The 19,271-nt window shown below is 41.4% G+C and overlaps 1 protein-coding gene across 2 annotated transcripts in view; it reads left to right on the forward strand.

The window, feature by feature from the left end:
* Positions 1-19,271, forward strand: part of LOC120548109 (stromal membrane-associated protein 1-like) — a 293,451-nt gene that overhangs the window by 45,638 nt on the left and 228,542 nt on the right. For both annotated transcript variants that reach the window (XM_039784116.1, XM_039784117.1), the window contains exon 4: positions 17,081-17,156. In XM_039784116.1, coding sequence (XP_039640050.1) covers positions 17,081-17,156 — 76 coding nt within the window. The remainder of the gene's footprint in view (positions 1-17,080; positions 17,157-19,271) is intronic.

Consider the following 19,271-nt stretch of genomic DNA (forward strand, 5'->3'; position numbering starts at 1 on the left):
CTCCTAATGCTGCCACAGACACTCTACTCTATACTCTATCCTCCTCTCTTGACTCTCTCTGCCCTCTTACTTCACGACAGTCCTCCCCATCGCCGTGGTTATCTGACTCAGTACGTGCTGAAAGATCAACTATATGGGCAGCGGAAAGGAAATGGTGGAAATCTAAACACCCAGATGATCTGCTTACCTATCGGTCTATTCTTTCCTCCTTCGCTGCCTCTATTTCTGCAGCAAAAAGCTCTTTTTATCAAACCAAAATTGAATCCTCTTTCTCAAACCCCAAAAAACTTTTTTCCATCTTCTCTAACCTGCTAGATTCCCCCAGTCCACCTCCTCCCTCCTCCCTCCTACCAACCCACTTTGTCAACTACTTTGTAAAAAAGATAGATGACATACGCTCTTCATTCTCCACCACACCTCCTGAAATCACCTTACCATCCATCACATCCAGTACTCTTTCCTCTTTCACCCCTCTATCTCCAAATCAAATTCTTACTTTGATTACCTCTGCCCGCCCAACCACCTGCCCCCTGGATCCTATCCCTTCTTACCTCCTTTCTTATCACAGCTACGTGGATGACACCCAACTAATTCTCTCCTTTCCTGAGTCTGAAACTCAAGTAGCAGCACGTATCTCGGCCTGTCTGATTGACATCTCTTCTTGGATGTCCGCACACCATCTGAAACTCAACCTTGACAAGACTGACCTCCTTTTCCTTCCAGGGAAGGGCTCTCCTACCCAAGACCTGACTATAACAATTGACAACTCTGTGGTAGTCCCCACCCAGACTGCAAAAAACTGGGTGTGACACTTGACGACCAACTCTCCTTCACTGCTAACATTGCTCTAACCACCCGATCGTGTAGATACATGCTGCATAACATCAGAAGGATACGTCCCCTTCTAACGCAGAAGGCGGCTCAGGTTCTGGTTCAGGCTCTAGTCATCTCACATCTAGACTACTACATGTGCCATCCGACCCCTGCAGCTCATTCAGAACGCAGCAGCTCGACTTGTCTTCAACCTCCTCAAGTTCTCTCACACTACACCGCTCCTCCGCTCTCTTCACTGGCTACCAATTGCCGCCCGCATCTGCTTCAAGACACTAGTACTTACATACAGGGCCACGAACGGATCAGCCCCAGCTTACATCCAGGACATGGTCAAACCATATACCCCAACCCGCCCACTTCGCTCTGCATCAGCCAAACTGCTTGCTGTCCCCTCACAGCAAGGGAGAACTAATCACTCAATGAAATCCAGACTGTTCACTGTCCTGGCTCCCAAATGGTGGAACGAGCTCCCCATCGACATCAGGATGGCTGAAAGCCTACACATCTTCCGCCGAAGGCTAAAAACACATCTCTTCCGAAAAAAAAAAAATCTTCAACCTTTCATATGTCTCTTTGTAGCTTTGCTTATTTAAAGCTAATGTACTTGCACTTACTACTTGTTGTCTGGAGTTTGAACCTTCACAGTTGAAAGCACTTAATTGTAAGTCGCTTTGGTTAAAAGCGTCAGCTAAATGACATGTAATGTAATGTAAAAATATGAGAGAGACGGTACAACATCAACAGACGCTCTGTTCACAAAACTGCAGGTTAACCTACTAGCTAGCTAGCTAGTAGTACGACATAATAATTACATCTCCTTGGTTGTCTAAATACATCCATCGTTTATTTAGCTAAGCATATAAACAATCGGGAACAACGAAAACACAATGTTTAACGTTAGTGACAGTTTTAGACAATTTAGTTCATGAGTTCGCTATGTTTACCGATGTAGAGACGCGAGAGAGAAGCTCATGAACGCGCATGTTGCTACCGGTTGCTACGACAACACAAACAAATTGTTGCTAGTGCGCATGTCCATCGTGAAGTCATGGGCCAAGAATGTGGAAGAGCCGAGCTCCATGTTGGATTTATGCGCTTTTGAGCACTCTCATTGGAACGTACGGGGATTCCTGCCGAACACTGTATCCAGTTCTCTTAATACATCCATGACTCCAACCCTGAGGACAAATAAAGGCCGATATTTACTTAAAGTCATAGCGCCCCCTAGTGGCAACAGGAAGTAGGCCTAAAAGTCAAGGTGCTATACTTTAACGAACTCCTCCTAGAGATTTCATCCGATGGACTTCAAACTTGTTCTTTATCATCTCAACACCTTAAAGATGAAAAGTTATTGTCGTCAGACAGTGTGGGCGTGGCGGCCATTTTGTGTTTAGCGATGAACAAAGATGTTGTTGTAACTTGAGTGTACGTTGTTATATCTGCCCGAAATTTCTCACGATTGACAAGGGTCCAGGCCTGAGGACACCTACAGGCCAAAATTGACTTTTGGACATAGCGCCCCCCACTGGCACCAGGAAATCTGCCTTATATGACAAACATCATCCGATTTACATGAAACTCAGAATATGTGGTCTACATGTGATACGGAGCCGCCCCCTATAATATGACCACGCCCACTTAATCAGTCCACGCCCCCTTTGATAACATTTGAACCGTTTACGGTAGAGTCTTGTGTGAGGTGTCATTGAACTCAGCAGAGAGTTCATTCTTCATTGGTGATGTTTGGCCCGCCCCCTATGCTTAAGCCACGCCCCCTTTCATAACATTTCAACCGTTTAAGGTATACCCTTGTGTGAGGTATCATTGAACTCAGCAGAGACTTCATTCTTCATTGGTGATGGTTTGGCCCGCCCCCTAAGATTTAGCCACGCCCCCTTTTATAACTAATGACCCGATTGATGTAAACCCTTGTGTGAGGTATCATTGAACTAAGCAGAGACTTCCTTCTTCATTGGTGATGGTTTGGCCCGCCCCCTATGCTTTAGCAACGCCCCTTTTCACAGCTAATGAATCGTATGATGTAGAGTCTTGTGTTAGGTATCGTTGAACTCAGCGGGGAGTTCCCTTTTCATTGTTGACGATTTGCGGTGTCTGAGTGCTGCGCAAATGCACGGTCGCAAGGAGAGGCGTCCGCCGGTAACCCCGACGCGTGCAGAGGCGCAAGGGCCCGTCCATCGCTGCTCGCAGCTTTAATACATATTGGACCTTAAAAGAAAAACATTTCCTGCCCTGCTCTCTTATGGTATTTATGGTAAGTCCTACTAGTTTTTATAGTGGTGAGAACTGTAGAATTTAAACAGCAAGGACTGTTTGTCTTAAAATGTCAGTTGACACTGAGGTGCAGTTACAGTTGACTCATCACTGACTTTTAAGAATATATCTTATCTTCAATGAAATAACAATGAAATGCAGATTTTTCCTTTAAATGACATGTATTAAAATAAGGGATGCCACGGATACCACTTTTTATCAGAACAAGTACAAGTACTTACATTTGGGTACTTGCCAATACAGAGTACGTATATGACTACCTACTAATACCATTACAGTTCTAACAATTACTTTGAAAACGCGTATTATTTGCACCTGAATGCATCACCTTTACGAGTTGTACCTAAATGCACTATGAAGTCCTATCGGTGCCCATTCTCCATCACCTCCGACTCTGGCAGTGGCCATGGTGTCTGGAGTCATGTCAAGTCAACTGCAGGCTACCGGTAAGCTGCGCTTTGTTTTTAGCTATATAATGTTGCACGTCCTACACCGGGACCTACAGTGTTTGAACCCTTTCCAGTGAAATACAGCCACACTTTAGACCTGTTAGCTTTAAGATTTTTAACCGCATTTAAGCAAGCTATTAGCCAACGGTAGGTTAATGCTACCTGCTGCCAAGTGTAGTGCTAATCAGCATCACAAGCAGTGATGAATTGAGTGCTATCGGGTACGAGTAGTTTTAGGAGTATGAGTACATGAGCACAGTATCAGACCCTATACCTTATATTGTTATCTGTATCACTGCATCCCTAGTCTCGCATTGCCAGACCTTCCTCTACCAAGCTGCGGAGGAGAGTCTGGCTAGTCCACACAGCATTCCGGGATGGGAGAAAAACGTGCTCTGGTTTATTGGCATTTCTTTAAACCAATCACAATTGTCTTGGGCGGTGCTAAGCACCAGACGGAGCCACAGTTCCGCTGCAAAATAGCCTCGGACTTGTTTTGGTGGAACGTGTACGTTCAAAGGTTGTTTTAGTCGTGCAACAGAGACCTCAGATTGGACAGATAGTCTAGCTAGCTGTCTGGATTTACCCTGCAGAGATCGGTTGTTTTTGTCATTTAACAGGAATTTGCTGCTGAAATAAGTTATTGTTATTACATTTTTAATAAATCATTTAAAGGTCCGATGATATGGTGCTCTTTGGATGCTTTTATATAGACCTCACTGGTCCCCTAATACTGTATCTGAAGTCTCTTTCCCGAAATTCAGCCCCAAAAAATAAAAAAAAAAGATGTTTCTTTAAATTACAGCCACTAAAGCCAGTCCAAAAAAAAACTTTCTTCAAATTGTGTCTTTTTTTTTTTTTTTTGTTTTAAAGAAAAAAAAGGGGGGGGGTTTTTCCTCCCCCCCCTTTTTTTTTTTTCCTCCCCCATTTCTCCTTTCCCCCCCTCTCCCCCTTCTCCCCCCTGGCGAAAAAAGGAGGTAAGATTCCAGAACAGCTCATCTGAGCTTTCGTTTTCTCAAAGGCAGAGTAGGATACCCAGGGCTCGGTTTACACCTATCACCATTTCAAGCCAATTGGGGACCATAGGCAGGCTGGGGGAACTCATATTCATGTTTAAAAACCTCATAAAGTGAAATTTTCATGCCATGGGACCTTTAATTTTGACCCTGTGGCCTTAGCAAAACCTTTTTCAGCCCTTCTGAGTTTGCAGGTATGAATTATCTAATCAACCAATCACATGGCAGCTGCTTCAATGCATTTAGGGGTGTGGTCCTGGTCAAGATAATCTCCTGAACTCCAAACTAAATGTCAGAATGGGAAAGAAAGGTGATCTAAGCAACTTTGAGCGTGGCATGGTTGTTGGTGCCAGACGGGCCGGTCTGAGTATTTCACAATCTGCTCAGTTACTGGGATTTTCGCGCACAACCATTTCTAGGGTTTATAAAGAATGGTCTGAAAAAGGAAAAACATCCAGTATGCGGCAGGCCTGTGGGCGAAAATGCCTTGTTGATGCTAGAGGTCAGAGGAGAATGGGCCGAGTGATTCAAGCTGATAGAAGATGAACTTTGACTCAAATAACCACTCGTTACAACCGAGGTATGCAGCAAAGCTTTGTGAAGCCACAACACGCACAACCTTGAGGCGGATGGGCTATACCAGCGGAAGACCCCACTGGGACACACTAATCTCCACTAAAAATAGGAAAATGAGGCTACATTTTGCACGAGCTCACCAAAATTGGACAGTTGAAAGGGGTGATAGAATGATTATATAGGGTATTTCACACTGTTCCTTATGGTCTCCTATTTTTTTGGCCCTTATGCATCCCTGTGTTTTGGCCCTATTTGTAACAAGAGCTTTTCTTCCAAATATGGTATGGTCATGAATATTTAGATGAGCTGCGCGCTGATTGGTTGAGCGAATCCCCAATACACATACATTAGAGAAGCGACAGAATCTCATATTCCAGACACTGCAATGTTTCATTACCAAATTCACTTCTGAGACTTTTTTAAGCGAGAAATCAACTATATAAAGCTGAAATATGGGGGTTTTTACAAAAATTGATGGCTAATTGCAAATTTGGTAAGACGTGTCGGACTTTAGGAGCTCCACACAGTCTGACGAGAAAGCGGCAGCCTGCTGGGCTCCATACCCAGCGCAAAGTCACCCTTTGTGGATACTGCACAATGGGGAAATACCGCAGCTAGCTAGCTACACTGTCGCCATAACTAAATTATATTTACAGTTTGAATTTTGTCACGCCACTTATATAACATCATTCCCCAATGTCTTATAAAGCTAACCGTTGTGTCCGATTTGATTTTAAGGCATTTTTATGAACGCAAGGCGTCTTTGTAGGACGAGCAGCTGCTTGCTATATGTCCCATTCATTACAATGGGGAAATACCGCAGCTTGCTCACTTTCGCATAACTAAAGTATATTTACAGTTTGAATTTCGTCACGGCATGACTATTACAGATTCCTCAAGGTCTTACAAAGCTTAGCTAACACTTGTCCGATTTCGGATTTCAATTGAATGTATTTTTGTTAATGTCAGAGTCAGGAGGAGGCTAGCTAGCTCTCATTGATGGACTCCATCTCACCGCGGCTCTATCAATGAGACTCGCGGACAAGAGGCGTTTATTTCCCGATTGTTTGTTTAAATAACTCAACACATAACCCATTATAAGATTAACTGGAACCTGCGGTAAAAGATTGGCGCCGCGTAATGCGCTTCGCTGACACTGCGGTCAGGGCGCCGATGTAGCAACCCAGGCAGCACCCGGCGCTAAACTCCGACACACAGTCGGAGAAGATTTGCAATTAGCCATCCATTTTCGTAAAGCGGCCCATATTTGAGCTTTATATGGTTGATTTCTCGCATAAAAAAGTTTCAGAAGTGAATTTTGTAATGGAATAGCAGAGATCTGCGTGACCTAGCTAGATTCAGAAAACTACCTGATCTCAGGTCAGTTGTGTAGCCTATGTAAATGTTGGGGCGTGACCGTTCTCTTAATACACCCATGGCTGTGACAAAGGTTCCGGATTTTGAGATGCTTACGCAAGCAACTAGCTTTGTTGAGATTCGCCCGTTTTCAGCGACAGTTTCAAAATATGAGATTTTCATAGTAAAGGGGTGTCAATGGGATTTTGAGCTTCTATGTATGTCCCATTTACCCACCGAACTGTCGTTATTCAACTATGACAGGGTAAAATCGGTTTTGCATTCTATCACCCCTTGAAGACTGGAAAAATGTTGCCTGGTCTGATGAGTCTTGATTTCTGTTGAGACAGTCAGATGGTAGAGTCAGAATTTGGCATAAACAGAATGAGAACATAGATCCGTCATGCCTTGTTACCACTGGGCAGGCTGGTGGTGGTGTAATAGTGTGGCGCCAACATTTCTAAAGAATGCTTAAAGCACCTTGTTGAATCAATGCCACAAAGAATTAAGGCAGTTCTGAAGGCGAAAGGGGGTCAAACACAGTATTAGTATGGTATTCCTAATACTTTAGGTGAATGTAGACTACTGCTTCCCTAATAAAATAAATACTGAACAACTAGGTTGTTGGTGAGCTGTGGTTAATAAGTTAGCTCTATAATGTTAGTGGTGAATGACACTAACAGGGATTAAAGTTCTCCATTGCTACGACGGATTTCCGTTAGTTTGATTTTAGAAATGCCATATCTGAGATCGATGCAAATCTGATGAGGAAAAAAATGGTGGGGGTCTGTATCCCTTTTTCTTTTTCTTTTTTAAGGCAACTACAAATATTAGGTCCGTTGAATGAATGTGAATTTTTCACTTCCTGTGTCTCAATCAGTGACAGCTCAAGAAGATGAGTCAGCCATGAGTTTCGCTTTGTTTATGCTGTAGCCTAGCTATACACTTGTCTCATTAGCCCGTTTGCTTAAAAAAACACACGTCTGGAGGACTAATGAACGGTCTAAAAGTTTTTGGATTATAGTGACACAATTGAGACAGCTGATAAGGTAGGCCAATCTGTTGAACATTTTGGGGTATGATCGATTGTGAGCTCTATGTACGAGGGAGATTAGAAGTGTAGGCTAGGTTCTTTCCGTGCATTAATGTATACAATTTCTTACTATTGCAAACTCTTGTCAGTGGAGGTCATTCATTTGGATGCCACCTATGGCTTGAACAGATAGCCTGCTATGCCACCCAATGTAGCATTTTATTGTTACAGTTTTTAATCAATGCAACTAACGTTATGTGTAAAGCGATGCACTATAAACCATACCGAATACAATTTATTATCCCGTGTGTTAAGACATGTCCATGTCTTTCACAATTCGCGACGGGAGGTTTTGACTGAGCGTGTTAACATAAAATAATAATAATAATAATACAATCATGCAATAGGCTATTTGTCATTATTGCGAACCGTTGTGTAAGAGGGTCAATCGACAGCTTTATAGGTTATTTTGGTTTCACTTTTAACGACAGTAGGTTATGACTCTATGTTGACATGAAATTATTATTAAAATAATATTAAAATAGTCAACGTATAACTTTGCTATAAAATATTATTAATTTCATAGCACAAAACCCGGAACCAGTTTCCTCGCATATTAGCGTTATGATTTGTGTGCGTCTGTTTGGCAAGGCCACTAGCCGTCATGGATGCGTTGTTGCTAACGGAAGGCACAGACGTGTCTGAGATAGATAAAACAGTGAAAAATAAATGGAGATGGGCTTGGCTGTTGGAAATGTGGGAGAACAGCAAGCCATACAGCCATACAGAAAATGTTTTAGCACGCCTCCTGGTGCGGCAGGAAAAGACCTGAAACGGGCATCAGGTGTAGCTAACGAAGCCTATGGTTTCAGTTGCAAACGGTTGAAAAAGTAGCCTCTCAAAAAGTGTTACTGTACTTATTTTTCTGTTATACCGTTGTGTTCATTTATTGTTATTGTAAAAACATTTTTTTGTTTGAATTTAAATAATAAAAAAGCTTAAATAAAAAAATTTCATTATTAGTAGCCCTTGAATAAAAACAGTTATGTCTTGCAAGACAAAAATCTCCCTTTAAACACTTTAGGCCTGAAGTAATTAAATAGAGTGTAAGATAAAGCATTTCTACAATATGATTGCTGCAGTAGAAAAGAACAGCAATGGTTAGTCGTGGGATGGTACTGAAATATTGTTTTGTTCATCAGGAAAAGAGAACACTTGCAATACTCCATTTACTTTGCTGTTTGCATCTTGTTGTACATTAAAAACCAATAGGGTGCGATCACAAAAGGGGTGCTATCTTAATCCCTGCACTAATCAAGTCGATACCAATGATATAAAAACTATTGATATACACTACCGGTCAAAAGTTTGGGGTCACTTAGAAATTTCCATTCCACTGCATTATAGACAGAATACCAGATCAGTTGCATTGTTTTTTTAACCAGGGCAGCAGTTTTCAGATTACATTATGTGTTTACATACATACAAAACATAATTGTTCTCCAATGTTTTCTCAGTTGGCCTTTTAAAAAGATTAGTAAACAGAATGTGCCTTTGGAACATTGGATGAATGGTTGCTGATAATGGACAATGTAGATATTGCATTACAACAGTCGACAACCCTTTTGCAATTATGTAAGCACATAATGTAATCTGAAAACTGCTGCCCTGATTAAAAAAAACAATGCAACTGATCTCCGATGGTATTCTGTCTGTAATGGAGTGGAATGGAAATTTCTAAGTGACCCCAAACTTTTGACCAGTAGTGTACTTATCATACGTACTGATCCGTTTAACCCTAATACATGAAATCACCCCCGCAATGGGCCTTTTTCTGTGTCAAGGCAGAGAAATTACAGTCTCAAATTGAACTCATCGTCTTCATCAAACTTCAGCTTCGTCGGCATATCCTCACTCATTCCCAGCAGCAAATAAGAAGTGACAGGCCCCGCTACATCAGCATCATTGCACACATTTAATCAGGACACCTCTAGCAGTTTCTGTGTACCAACAGTGAAACAGCGGTATCCAGTTTGCCCTTTTCCACAATACAAGACAAGACAGCCGTGTGGTTAACACAGCAGCATATGTGCATATTTCCACGAGCAGACTGAAAATAAATAATCTCTTTGAAATGCTGCTCTAATACCCTATCTTGTATCTGGCAGGCCCATTTGTGCGGGTGGTCATCATTCTTCACTCTTTTCAAGTCCATTAGTCTTTGTGACAGCAGCGCCGCTGGCTGAAAACAGCAGATAACGGACCCAGGATTAGAGGAGCTACCGCCTGAATGTGTGTGAGCACTTTCTGTGTGTGCTTCTGTGTACATACTCACAAATCATTTTGGCCCTGCTATTTACTGTGCTATCTATGTAAATGACAAAATGGACTTGGATTCCCCCGCCATATTTGTTAATTTGTTCCACTCCTACATTAGATGACCATAACATTACAGAATAGACAGTACCAGACTAGTCTCGCATTGCCAGACCTATCTCCACAGCGTTGTGGAGTAAGGTCTGGCTACACCACAGGGGCATTCTGGTATAGGAGGAAAAAACACTCTGTGTAGTTTGTATTGCTTTAACCAATTACAGTGGATTTACACTAAGCTCTGGACACCGCAATGGTGGCTCTGCAAAATAGTTGTAATAGTTGGAAGGTACTTGTTTTGGTGGAACATTTGCAAAAGAAAACGCCACTTACAATATTAAATGAAGTTAACCGTTAACACAATACAGTAACGTGAGCAATTTAAATTAGCTGGATACATGGTTTAACTTTACTTGCTCTTACCAGTGTATCGCTGTGTGTACTTCGTCCACAGCAATCCCACCAATCGGTCCCAAAACGTCCCAGTTAGATATTAAATGCCGTAAACATATTCTTTGTGAATCTTTACAATCATTCACCTGAAAGAAGCAAACAGGCCTGCCTTGTTGCACCATCCATATTTTCTTCAAAACTTTCCATTTTCAGCGTGTAGCTTGCTAGCTGGAAGTTTGTTGTTGTTTCCTGAAACAAAGCGAGGGACATCCAGCGATTATCGTCAATCCAGACTAAAACAAGACTATTTGAAACAGTCCGTTTCACTCCAGTGTCCCCAACACATCCTAAAACGGTCCGTATCACTCTAGAATTCAATACAATAATCAAAATACATGACACTAGTCTGTTTCACTCCATATCTGTATTCCCGCTTACTCAGTCAGACCCTCCACAGCCACAAGACACATTAACATAATCAAACTCACATTTATATTTGTTCAAAACGTAGCCAAACTACTGCTACTAAATATTTTTAAATTCTCTAGTCCAAACATGCTGTTTTACTAAAAACATTTATTTTGTATGTGTGTATTTATGACGACGTTTTTATCCCAGTTCTTGGCGAGACGAGCCGGTCTGCGCAAGGGGTTAAGCGAGCATCCGCAAAGCGTACCTCCTATGGAGACATTTTGATGCTAACAAGCCATCACCTGCCGTTAGCATTCCATTGACTGCCATTCATTTTGGCGTCACTTTGACAGCAAATAACTTTTTACATCTGAAGCGTTTAAAGACTCTATTTGTCCACTGTTTATTTCTAAAGAAACACAACAATGTATAAAAGGCTCCATTACCTTGCATCTCACGCTCCGTAGCAGCCTTTTTTGTAAAAATAGGCTAACGATTGTGTCATAACCACGTGACTTTCTGTCGCATAGTAAACAAATGACAAATGGTGATCTCGCGTTTACTTCCCCCGCCAGGAACCAAAACACCGCTTGATTACGTTTGACTCGAGCGATTGCACAGTTACATTCGGTCTCGACATACTATTTTATACACTCATACCGACCAACACTACACTCATGCAAAAGATAAAATTACATGTATTTGTATGTGATATAATACTTTCCCCTTGGTAATGTAGCCTATGAATTTCCATGAACACAATTCTAAGATGCATGAGACATAAAGGTCTCGTTCAGGAGCCTGGTGCGCGGTCTCCTTGATCGCGACAACCTACCTACCATGCAGCCTGCAACATTCACTTCTCTTCTCAACATTTAACTTAACATAACTACCAAGATAACATGACGTGTATTTGTATGTGATGTACTTCCCCATCGATAATGTGTGAATTGCCATGAACACAATCATCTAAGATGCACTAGAAACAAGGTTATTGGTTATAACTGGTTATAAATGGTTAATAACTCAAACTTGCCGAGAACCAAGACCCCGCTTGATTACATTAGACTCGAGCGGTTGCACGGTTACATTCGGTCTCGTTCAGTAGCCTGGTGCGCAATCTCCTTGTGACAGCCCAGTGGAGGCGCAAATGAGCTAGATTACTACACACACAGTTACAGAAGAAGACCAGCTACACACAACGGCATGAATGAGGTAAAAAAACAGGAGTGAGTCGGTTCATTGACGTATGGCACTCGATTCTCCCGGTTCAGTGACAAGACTCGGGTTAATTAACTTATTAACTTCGGTCAGTTCGTCAACACTACCTGCCAGTTCACACCAATGCGACGAGAAGAGACAGTGTATCATCTCCATAACAACGGCTCTTTGTACTTCTGTTCTATCTTCTGACTTGTAGGGTTTTTGTAGCTGGATATATAATTTGTTTCGTCTAAATCGGCAAAACACGTTTTTCTCAGATTGACTGCTTTGATCTAACGCTGCTGGGCGCTCCCTCTCTTCGGTCTCTCTCTATCTCGCACCACCATATAACGTTACCAAGCTTTCGGGCGGTCGTTGAGGCTCCTTCTAAAACTCTGCCATTTTGACCAGCTGTTTGCAACATAAAAATAAAATAGATTATGGATAATTTTATTTCTATAGTTTATAGCTGACTTCCCTAGCTGACTTCTCAATTGGCTGTTGAAACAGGTGACGTTCCTTACGTTCTAAAACCAGCCTCTGCGACTTGAACAGCTGAGTCACAGTGAAACCATCAGCTGGTTTGAGTCGAGCTGAGACGGCTGGTTCAGACCGCTGCAACTTTTCCCTGTGATGTTCTAAAACGGTTTTGTCTCGTTGCAAATCTTTGGTCTGAACTGGTCTTTACAGCCACTTTATTGAAATTATTATGTGACACTAGAGCTGTCCTATGACTATGTAGGTTTTGATTTGTAGTTTTGCATCAAATTTACCTTTTTATATCACCACCAACATCCTTGTGCTATACATTCTCTAAAAAATCCAAATGTTTTCTCAAAGAATGTCTACGGTTAACTTTTATAAATGCAAAGCCTTCTAAACTTCCTGTATCTTCACATTCACACCATGGCCCTTTTAGTTGCTGACATCCATAAATCTGTGTGAGTTTATTGAAACGAATATTATGACGATTAACTGTGGAACTTTGACTAGTGTGTGCCATTGTGGAAATGTTCGCATTCAGTATTAATGCATTATTAAAGGCCTTCAGTATTATATAAATGGAACATCCCCAGTTCGATTCCAACCATCTATACACGGTCAACAACAAATAAAGGCAAAAATGGCTAAATGTGAAAAATCCATTTAGTAAAATACAATGATCTTCCCCTGATTTTATAATCCATGAATTTCCTCGTGTACAATCCTTCTCTCAAAATGTCATCATCAGTTGGAACCCTGATAAAAGATATTACATCTAGACGTGGATCATATCTCCGTGTGAAATTACATTTCTAATATTGTTTAGTCAAATTGATGGATCAGAAAAAAATCTAAAGCATTGCTTTCATTAACCACAGAAATGATGTGGCCATGGTGTTTTGCATTAAGATTCTTGCCACTGTCAAAACACCATATCAAAGATGCAAGTGTGTGTGCACACACACTCCAGCTCCAACTCACACCCTCGCTAAGACATGCCGCCATTACATCGGCACTAATCCCGAATCTCTTATCTCGTTATTTCAGCAGCGACGCTTCTGTCGGGTCGAGTAATAGACTTCAAAACATTGAAAAAATGATGACCACCCGCACGAGTCGAGCTAGGAGATAAGCTGGAAGAGGCAGGCTGCTGGAGCGGCATCTCAAACACAGCGCTCATTTATTACTGTTGACTGAAAACAGAGTAATACAGCGAAGGGATAAATTATTGCCAAATGATAGGGTGGTCGTGTACACATGACCACAAAGGAGTGTTAGATAAAGACGGATGGTACACTAATGAAGGACCTACTAACAAATCACATGAACCATAGACATGGGCGTACATTTCATCTAACAGTTGGGGGGGGGGGGACAATAAACTTAAAATTTTATTTTTCAAGAGCAATTTTTTTGGAGTTGGTGTTGTAGAGGATATGTGTAGTTGTGGAACTCCAACATCGGATGAAGGAATTTTTTTTATCTAATGCGGATGATGCAGAACTGAGCCTCCTAGCAAGCTAGCTAGAAAGCCGACTCATTATCTGTAACCAGTGAAAGCATGTTGATTGGAATTAGCAAGCTAGCTAACTAACTCTCCAACAAGCTACCAAACAGGCTAGCTAACTAACTATCCAACAAGCCATTAAACAAGCTATCTAACTAACTATCCAACAAGCTATTAAACAAGCTAACGAATCATCTGTATTCAAGAAAAGAAATAGCCTTGTCTACTTACTGGAGTTCCACAACTAACGTTACTGAAGTGATTCAAACTTTGTTCTCTCCCACCCTGCGCCGTCTCTCTTAACCAGTGTTGCCAACTCTTTTCCAATGAAAGTAGCTTGCACCAGCTCCAACATTTGCTAAAAGTAGTTAAATTACGTCATACGCTCATTTGCATATGTGTGACATCATTATGCAATAATTTGCGTAAAGCTTAGTGGTTGTGGCAGCAAGGTAGATGGAAATAAATAGAGGTCTTTAGCCAAATAATCACAAATTCACTACAGGAATTTATATTACATTATAATGATTACTTAGGTAGCCTATAGTATATTTGAAGTAAAAAAAGAAATTCTACAAAGGGAGGGAGAAAAATCGATAAAGAATTCTCAAAGAAGGCTGGCTTGCCCAGGGCCAGGCCAGCTCAGCAGCGTCTTTCTCCCGTCGCGTCCCGCTGTCTCTCGTACCTACACTGTCCCCGCACCAGAGGTGTATAGTCCAGGTGCCAGAAAGTAGAAATCCTGTCCAGCAGCTGTCCCAACCATCACTAAACCAGCTCCTCTACCAGGTAGATGAGCTTGTTAGTGAAAACACCTGTTCTAGATGTAGAGGCAGATCCAAAAACATGGCAGGATTTTTACTTTCTGGCACCTGGACTATACACCTCTGCCCCGCACCCTGTCCCCTCTCCCCTTCTACCTGCCTGCAGTGCTGCTGCACATGAGGAGAGAGCAGAGAGGAGAGGGGCTGCTCCTCAGTCACAGAACAGAAGAGAGAGGTGACTGTTGTGGCGGCCACAAGAGAGAAATACCTTACGTGCTCCCTGGATAATACTGGTGTCTTATCTACAGAAAGTCTCTGTGTTTTCTACAGAAAGTCGCCAGATTTGTCGCTAGTCGCTTTTGTGAAAAATAGTCAATAAGGGGGTCTGAAAAGTCGCTAAATCTAGCGACAAAGTCGCTAAATTGTCAACACTGCTCTTAACAGTAGTGGTGGGTGGATCGATCCAAATATCGATAATATCGATACCAACGTTGGTATTGATATTGATCAATGAGATCGATACTTTAGTTTTAGTTTCTCTTCAGTATGCACTGCTGCGGTTTCATCAAAGAGGCGACTTGTCTGTGTCTTGGTAAGTGCTGCTGCTTTCAAGTGCTGCTCCTGTCACAGCGCAGAGCAAGCACACTTTGCTCCTCCTCTCCCCTCTTGTGATTTGATGTTGTACCGCCCCGTTACTCAGCGGCGCCAGGGAAACAAGCAAGCAAGCAACCAGGCGGCGGCCAGCAACACACACACACACACACACACACACACACACACACACACACACACACACACACACAAGCAGGACAGAGACGGAGCAGAAGAGTGGCAGAGAGGAAGAGGAGCGCACTGTGGCTATATTTTCAGGCCAAAATGAAACAACAGCAAGCTGTATAATTTGTCAAAAGGCTGTAAGATACAGTGTTAACACAAAACATTTAAACAAGCATATGAAAATTCTGTCCGGGGATTTAATTTATTAATAATCCAAAGGAAAAAAATCACAAAACCACTTAAAGGTCATGAAAATTCATTCAGATTTAGCAATTTGATGATGCATCCACCTTAATTATTAAAAAGTATCGGCGATACTGGCCCTGTATTTATTTTGCAGTATCGTACACCACTTCTTACCAGCGCTGCTCAGTCCCACTGAACGTACAGACAGTGGACCAAACCACTGTGAGGCAAGGAAGGGGGATCTCAAGATGTTTTTAAATTTTTAAAACGCAATTTTTGCCCCGTTTGTATTACTACTTACACAATTATTTTCATTGTATATTATATTATTTACAATACATGTCGTGGCTTTAATGATTATTTGGGGGGGGGTACAACCCTCAGATGGGGTAGGTCCTGACACTACCGATCCCTCTGCAATTTCCGCCTATGAATCCTGAAAGTTGAATTTGGCAGCAGTTGTGAAGGGAGCGTAAAGTTTCTTTTAACAAGTCTTCCAAAACTACATTGTTTATCGTTGCTTCATGTTAGCATTTTCTGACCTGATGTCCATATCAGCAGGAACAGCATTCTGAAAGTGTTACAAATCACTGTTAGAATTAGGATTCATATGACGATTTCCAGATCTTTTGCCTCCATGGTTGTTTGGTTGGTCCAAAAACTACTTAGGGGTCAGAAAGGGAACGATTGTGGTTTGGGTCGGAATATTACATTATGTTCTCGACACTTTTCTTAAACAAACGAATGATGCTGTTGTTTTACTTTGAACACATTCACGGTTTTCCCCGCCTTTATAAGGACTTCTTTAACAGGTTTTGTCTTTAAGCTTTTTGAGTGTTATTATTTATTATCTGCTCTAACATTTCCAACATTTCAGACACAGATATGGTGAAAATAACGGTCCAAAATGATCTGAAAAAGACACACAAAACTACGACAAAGAGACACAAACCGACTATAAAGTGACCCCAAATGACCACAGAGACACAAAACAACCATGAAGAAAACTAAAATGACCAAAAAGAGACACAACACAACTACAAAGAGACAAAATCCTACTGAGAGACACAAAATTGATGGGGCATTTTTATTTATTTATCAAAAAACGTAACATTTTCTTGAGATGGGTGCCTAAACCCACCGCAAAATATGTGCACCTAAAGCTAGGGAGAACACTGCACATCACCTCCACCTATGTTTGTAATCTTGTTTAATTTTTTTTCTAATTCCTGCACTATGTGCCCATAACAACACCCATAAAATCAAGAAGGCAAAGGTTGGGGGCTGGCAGGTTTGTGTTCCTGAGTATTCCCGAGAATAACAATATGTTGATGATTATAGCACAATGATGTATGCTATGTTTCTGTTGTGTGTGCATGAATATTTGGATATTTTTGTGGAGTATTTCAGTCCTTAATCCTAATCTTTAGAGCAGTGGAGGTCTTTATCCGGGACAAGTACGAGAGAAAGAAGTACTGCAACAAGGAGGCCCTGACTGCAGCTCCAGTGAGTACCATACCATCACTTCGGTTCATATTGTTATAGCTGTGTACAGAGTTGCCATGGTTGGAGGCCATTTCATGACGGTATACATCAATTGTTGCGTGTTTGATGTAAGGCTGTTTGATACAGAAGCATAGTGCTGCCACGGCAGAAAAAGAAAAACGTATCGGTATCACATTATTATGTGAAAAGTTTATTATAATAAGATGTTTCTCATATTATAACAATATATTTTCACGTTATTACAACATACAAACTAATCAAGTTATAACATAATCTTGTTATTACAATATACTATATTATGTAAGGGATAATGTAGAGCAGGCAGTCGTTATATAGCGAATACAAGGGTTGTATTCACTATAACAACATTATTCCACTTACATTTATATATACATGGCTATTTACCAAATAAATCAATAATTTGACACAAAATATTGATTTGAACGATTGTATTGCTTCTGCTAAAGAAAATAGACCGTTTTGTGTCTACGGCTGGAATCCGACGTCCATAGCAACGTAAATTATGTAGCTGTTTAATGCAACCCTCTGTCTGTCACTCAACACCACAATATCTCCCTCTCCTTGCCTGGCATCAGACTGCTGTGTGTGCCAACCTTGTTCCAGCAACAAGCTATCCAATAGCCACCTGTTCACAGCGAATACATTAACATTACTGGCACACAGTTTATCCCCCATTACACGCTGTGGTAGTAGCTGTGGTAGGACAAATTCCTTCACCCAGTTGCTGTTTTAATCACTGCGGGTTGACACATTATTAGCTGAGGCGTTGTTAAGTGAGCTATCAGGCTATCAAGGCTGCTCTCGTGGCCGTTATAATTCACATTAAACTGAACATTTCTGACGATGGTGAAGTGAGACGATGAATGGGACTTCTTTGGGAATATTTATGTTGACGTTTCTGTCCTCATTCATCTTGTTTCATTCTTGCACAGCCGCTGCAGTTGACACACCTGTAAACACTGTTGCAATGTAACTAATTAACGTTAGCGTCAGCCGTAGGGCCAATAACGTTAATTAGTCACATACATGCGATCATAGACCGTATATAAAGATGTAGCGATATAACGTGAAACTTTTTACGTTATAACGTGTTAAATACTATATTGTAATAACTACTGATGCACCAATACCGATGCCAGTATCGGGTATCCGTCCGATGCCGTGCGCATGTACTCGTACTTGTAGTCATAAAATGACTCCGATACTAACACACCCGATACCACCTCATAGCAATGTGACATTAACTTCTCCGTCAAGCAGGTATAGGTGGCAGAAGAGGAGAAATGCCAGCCATTTGGAGATTTTTGGCTGTAAAAAAATAACTAGGCTCTTGCCCAATGCATGATTGCACTTGACGTCGTTAATAATACTGGGTTTCGAAGTCTTCTCAGTATACTGGAGCAGAGTTATTCCCAGCTGTCACCACATCACAGAAACCATGTATCCAAAGCTGCTTTGTGAAAAAGCACATCAGCAGCCTGTTGCCCGTAAACTTCACCACTGATATTTGAAGTAGCGGTGTAAGCCCAATGTCTCTCATCAGCTTATCGGGCATAAACGTGAAGAAAGCCATTTCTCAATCTGCTCTGTCTGTATGCGGTTTCTACACAGCACTGTTTTAACAACCACAGTGCTACTCTGTAAATAGCGATTTTTTTTCACAAACTGTTATAGTTTGCCACGAGTCTTTAAATTTGGTCAAAATCTTGTCAACTCAGCTGCTGGCGTAAACAAACCATCCTCTCCTGTGGATCAGTAAATCCACATGGGTACTTCATATGCACGTGAATAACGTCATCGGACTTTGCGTTCTTCATTCTTTCTAAACTTCACTCAGTATTTTGATATTAGGAATTATATGATTTATTTTATTGACACTAGCCCGAGGACCAGACCCAGGCACTAAGCTTTGAATAGAAAAAAGACATGGAACTTTGAAAATACTGCTTTGTTCTAATTGATAACATTATCAGAGAAGGCCAAAATCATCTGTTTGTCTGAAAATACCCTTGGACCCCAGAGTACTCAGTATCGGCAAGTACCTGTACTTGATCTTAAAAAAAGTGGTATCAGTGCATCCCTAGTAATAACAAG

This window comes from Perca fluviatilis, chromosome 19 (assembly GCF_010015445.1).
Source record: "Perca fluviatilis chromosome 19, GENO_Pfluv_1.0, whole genome shotgun sequence".
NCBI lineage: Eukaryota > Metazoa > Chordata > Actinopteri > Perciformes > Percidae > Perca > Perca fluviatilis.